General features: G+C 41.9%; 1 protein-coding gene across 1 annotated transcript; it reads left to right on the top strand.

The window, feature by feature from the left end:
• The first annotated feature begins 4,313 nt into the window (after positions 1-4,313).
• LOC121389837 lies at positions 4,314-4,928 on the top strand. Its single transcript, XM_041521486.1, has one exon. The coding sequence runs from the start codon at positions 4,314-4,316 to the stop codon at positions 4,926-4,928; it is 615 nt and encodes a 204-aa protein (XP_041377420.1).
• Positions 4,929-5,800: the final 872 nt, after the last annotated feature.

Genomic DNA, 5,800 nt, shown 5'->3' with positions numbered 1-5,800 from the left:
GCCGTCACATCGAGTCAGAACAGTACAAAACAGAACAGAACAGAGCTGAACAGAACTGAACGGAACTGAATATAACTGAACAGAACAGAACACAAAAAAAAGAGACTTGAGATGTGCATTTTAGAAATAATTAAACACACGCACACGCCAAGTTTGCGAAGCTCCTAAGTGTTTACATGTATACACTATATATTGGTTTTAAGAAAGGAAACAGCGGCGTAATTCACTAAACAATCGCAACCTTGCGATCTTGCAGTGCAATGCAAAAAGACTTGCAAGAATCAAGCAATGTAGCTTAAAGGGACATACCCTAGTTTCAACCCGTGAAAATTAACACTAATTTTAGTTAATCTACAAACCTGCAAAACATTTGGATACGGTTTTAACAGAGATAAGCTAAAATATGTGATGTTTAAACAGGGAAATATTGTCTTAAAATAACTAGAGCTTGTCTCGATAACCATTACTTCTCAGACGAACGTGCGTTTTTAGAATTATGGAAAATGAATTTTGGGTTTTTACAAAAACCTGGATGACCAGAACCACTTTAAGTGTACGAAAATTAATATTCTAAATAATAACATATAAATACTTCTAATTTAAATGATCAAAAACGGCTTTAATAGTGAAAAATACGTCATAGTGTTTAAAAACTAGGGTCTGTCGCTTTAAAGGAGATTTGTGAAGTAGGCCCGTGCATATCAAACTAAATTTAAAAGGGTGATGTAAAGAAGTCGAAAGTTACAGTTAAAGTCTGTTTCGTTTAACGACACCATTAAAGCACATTGATTTATTAATCATCGGCTATTCGATGTCAAGTATTGGGTAATTCTGACATATAGTCTTAGAGTAAAGTAAAGTAAAGTCTGTTTCGTTTAACGACACCATTAAAGCACATTGATTTTATTAATCATCGGCTATTCGATGTCAAGTATTGGGTAATTCTGACATATAGTCTTAGAGTAAAGTAAAGTAAAGTTTGTTTTATTAACGACGCCACTAGAGCACATTGATTTTTTTTATCTTATCATCGGCTATTGGACGTCAAACATATGGTCATTCTGACACTGTTTTTTAGAGGAAACCCGCTGTCGCCACATAGGCTACTCTTTTACGACAGGCAGCAAGGGATCTTTTATTTGCGCTTCCCATAGGCAGGATAGCACAAACCTTGGCCTTTGTTGAACCAGTTATGGATCACTGATCGGTGCACGTGGTTTACACCTACCCATTGAGCCTTGCGGATCACTCACTCAGGGTTTGGAGTCGGTATTTGGATTAAAAATCCAATGCCTCGACTGGGATCCGAACCCTGTACCTACCAGCCTGTAGACCGATGGCCTAAGCACGACGCCACCGAGGCCAGTTTTATAGTCTCAGAGAGTAAACTTGCTATATTTTTTCCATTAGTAGCAAAGTATCTTTTATATACACCATCCCACAGAAATGATGACACATACCACGGCCTTTGATATACCACTCGTGGTATACTAGCTGGAACGAGAAATAGCCTAATAGGCCTACCGACGGGGGTCGATCCTAGCGCGACCGCGCATCAGGTGAGCGCTTTACCACTGGGAAGAGGAGTGACTGTTTATAATTTTACTAAATTCGCCATCATTCCATGCATTGTTTTCCGTCACATCAACTAAAAAATGGTGGTGGGGAGGGGGGGGGGGAGGGACGTTTTATGATATCTAGTGCCTACTATCGCATATGTGTTCGAGTAGGTTGGGGGGGGGGTGGGCATCGCACCTATGTCAACTGGGGGTGGGAGACAGTAGGGGGTAATTGTTGAAGATGGATGTGATGAAAAAACGAATTGTTTTCCTTAACGACATCACTAGAGATTTGTTAATCATCGGCTATTGGATGTCAAACATTTGGTAATTTTAACATATAGTCTTAAGAGAGAAAACCCGCTATATTGTTCCATTAGTAGCAAGGGATCTTTTATATGCACTATCCCACAAACCACGGTCTTTGATATACCAGTCGTGGTGCACTGACTGGGACGAGGATTAGGCTAATGTGCTCACCGACGGGGATCGATCCTAGACCGACCGCGCATCAAGCGAACGCTCTACGACTGGGCTACGTCCCGCCCCATGGATGTGATGAAGGCTGGTGCTAAAATGTGTTCAGTGATCCTTGGGGTAGCCTCATAATGTGGTGGTACAGATAAGATGAGATTTATTGCAACAAAATTGATTTTTCATTAACCCCACAATGTGTCAACTCGACCACAGAAGCACGCCCTGCGGTGTCACCCGGCAAAAACTGTGGAATGAGACCTTCGTAGAAGCAGCAGTCATTTAATTGCAGAACGTGTTCAGCGAGCGTAACATTGGTGTTTATCACTGTGGTATGCTTATCAAATGTCATTGAACAGGTGTGAGCGTATGATTGCGTTCAGTTTGTATGTTTTTCCGCAAGCGCTCGATAACAACTTGACTAGCGCTCACTGTGTACCTGGGGCGGGACGTAACCCAGTGATAAGGCGCTCGTTTGATACGTGATCGGTCTAGCATCGATCCTCCTCGGTAGGTCTTTTGGGTTATTTCTCGTTCCTGGCAGTGCACCACGACTGTTATATAAAAAGGCCGTAGTATGTGGTATCCTGTCTGTGGGATGGTGCATATAAAATATCCCTTGCTACTAATGGAAAAATGTATCGGATTTCCTCTTTTGATGATTAATAATCTTATTAATAATTGATTAAAAATCAATATGCTCTAATGGTGTCATTAAACAAAATAAACTTTAACTTTAACCTCTGAACAGGTTTGAGAGTATGATTGCATTCAGTTTGGCGTCATTGAACACAACCAGGGCTCTGTTCCACGAAGCAATCTTAGCACCAAAACCGGCCTCGGTGGCGTCGTGGTTAGGCCATCGGTCTACAGACTGGTAGGTACTGGGTTCGGATCCCAGTCGAGGAATGGGATTTTTAATCCAGATACCGACTCCAAACCCTGAGTGAGTGCTCAATGGGTAGGTGTAAACCACGTGCACCGACCAGTGATCCATAACTGGTTCAACAAATTCCATGGTTTGTGCTATCCTGCCTGTGGGAAGCGCAAATAAAAGATCCCTTGCTGCCTGTCGTAAAAGAGTAGCCTATGTGGCGACAGCGGGTTTCCTCTAAAAAACAGTGTCAGAATGACCATATGTTTGACGTCCAATAGCCGATGATAAGATAAAAAAATCAATGTGCTCTAGTGGCGTCGTTAAATAAAACACACTTTACTTTTTTTCTTAGCACCAAGGTCATCTTTAGTGCTAGCCGGAGTACTCTGACCGTAAGAAGGAAGGGAAAAGGAAGGACATGTTTTATTTAACGATGCACTCAGCACATTTTATTTTTACGGTTATATGGCGTCAGACATATGGTTAAGGAGGACAGAGATATTGAGAGAGGAAACCCGCTGTCGCCACTTCATGGACTACTCTTTTTGATTAGTAGCAAGGGATCTTTTATATGCACCATTCCACAAAGAGGATAGCACATATCACGGCCTTTGATGTACCAGTCGTGGTGTACTGGCTGGAGCGAGACATAGCCCAATGGACCCACCGACGGGGATCGATCCCAGATCGACCGCGCATCAAGCGAACGCTTTACCACTGGGCTACGTCTCGCCCCCTTTTTTCGCGGGAGGTCGCTAACAACTTAGCTAGTTCCAATTCTCTTTTATATGGTTATAGACCACGACTGCACACTCCGTTTATTTCTATATAGCATCAGTTAAAATTATTTTGATTAACGACACCTCTAGAGCATATTGATCTATTATCATAGGCTATTAAATGTTGAACATTTGGTAATTATTGACACGAAGTCTTAGAGGAAACCAGCAACAATTTCCATTAGGTCAGGTCATAGGGCTTTACGTGCACATTCAGAGCAAGCTGTTGTAGTGCACGCCTATTTCCATTAGGTCAGGTCATAGGGCTTTACGTGCACATTCAGAGCAAGCTGTTGTAGTGCACGCCTATTTCCATTAGGTCAGGTCATAGGGCTTTACGTGCACATTCAGAGCCAGCCGTTGTAGCGCACGCCTATTTCCATTAGGTCAGGTCATAGGGCTTTACGTGCACATTCAGAGCAAGCTGTTGTAGTGCACGCCTATTTCCATTAGGTCAGGTCATAGGGCTTTACGTGCACATTCAGAGCAAGCTGTTGTAGTGCACGCCTATTTCTGTTAGCAGCAAATGATCTTTTATATGCACTTGTCCACAGGTAGAGGGCGGGACGTATCCCAGTGGTAAACATGTTCGCATACCGCATGCTTTCCCTTGTCAACTTAAATATGTTCGCATACCGCATGCTCTCCCTTGTCAACTTAAATATGTTCGCATACCGCATGCTCTCCCTTGTCAACTTAAATATGTTCGCATACCGCATGCTCTCCTTTGTCAACTTAAATATGTTCGCATACCGCATGCTCTCCCTTGTCAACTTAAATATGTTCGCATACCGCATGCTCTCCTTTGTCAACTTAAACATGTTCGCATACCGCATGTTCTCCCTTGTCAACTTAAACATGTTCGCATACCGCATGCTCTCCCTTGTCACATACCGCATGCTCTCCCTTGTCAACTTAAACATGTTCGCATACCGCATGCTCTCCCTTGTCAACTTAAACATGTTCGCATACCGCATGCTCTCCCTTGTCAACTTAAATATATTCGCATACCGCATGCTCTCCCTTGTCAACTTAAGCATGTTCGCATACCGCATGCTCTCCCTTGTCAACTTCAGTAATATTCACCTCTCTAGACCTGTCTGCTATGAAATAGTCACCGTCAAACGGCAGACTAGTTCCGCGGATAGATTTCCGGAAATTGTTAAACCAAATGAGAAGATAAAAGTAACGCTAAGCGCAAAAGCTCGACCTGCGTTCAGCGCCAGTGAGCATAGCTGACGTTCGCGAACTACTTGTATTTGATTGGCTTCTGTTCTGTTTAACTTGGAGTCCATAAGCCAGTCTAGCGAACGTTTATCCGACTATAGCTGATGGGATTACGTTCAGTCCTTGGGGTTTTCACGAACGCTCGCTAACAACTTGATAGCTTCCTGTTCTATCATAGCCGTATAACGTTGAAAGCAAACAAAGCCATAAATAATAATTAAAAAATCGAACATACACAACAAAAAACCCCAACGAAAACCAAAACTACACCAGATAGAAAAAGAAGAAGAAGAAAAAAAATTAACCAAAAAACCCAACCCAAACCAGACCAAAACCAAACAAACCAAACCAAAACAAATCAGACGATACAAAACAAAACAAAACAGAACAGAACAGAACAGAACAGAACAGAACAGAACAGAACAGAACAGAACAGAACAGAACAGAACAGACCAAAACAGAACAGAACAAAACAAAGCAAAAACGCAACAAAACAAACCAAAATAAACCAACCTCCCCCAAACCCCCCCCCCCCCCCCAACAAAACAAAACAAAAAATAAACAAAAAAACAACAACCCAATAACAAAACATCAACCAAAAAACAACCAGAACCAAACAGAACAAAACCAAACCAAAACAAAACAAAACAAAAAACAAAACAACAAAAACACAACACAACACAAAACAATAAAACAAAACAAAACAAAACACAACAAAACAAAACAAAACAAAACAAAACAAAACAAAACAAAACAAAAACAACCCCCACCCCCCACCCCCCACCCCACCCCCCACACACACACAAACAAACAAAACAAAACAAAACACAACCAGTGATGTGTCCAGGAATACACGCTGGTTTTTATCGTATTGTATCCTATCA

Source organism: Gigantopelta aegis, chromosome 15 (assembly GCF_016097555.1).
Source record: "Gigantopelta aegis isolate Gae_Host chromosome 15, Gae_host_genome, whole genome shotgun sequence".
In the NCBI taxonomy this organism is placed as follows: Eukaryota; Metazoa; Mollusca; class Gastropoda; order Neomphalida; family Peltospiridae; genus Gigantopelta; species Gigantopelta aegis.
The sequence above is the reverse complement of the archived record's forward strand: the minus strand, read 5'-3'. Positions and strand labels throughout refer to the sequence as shown.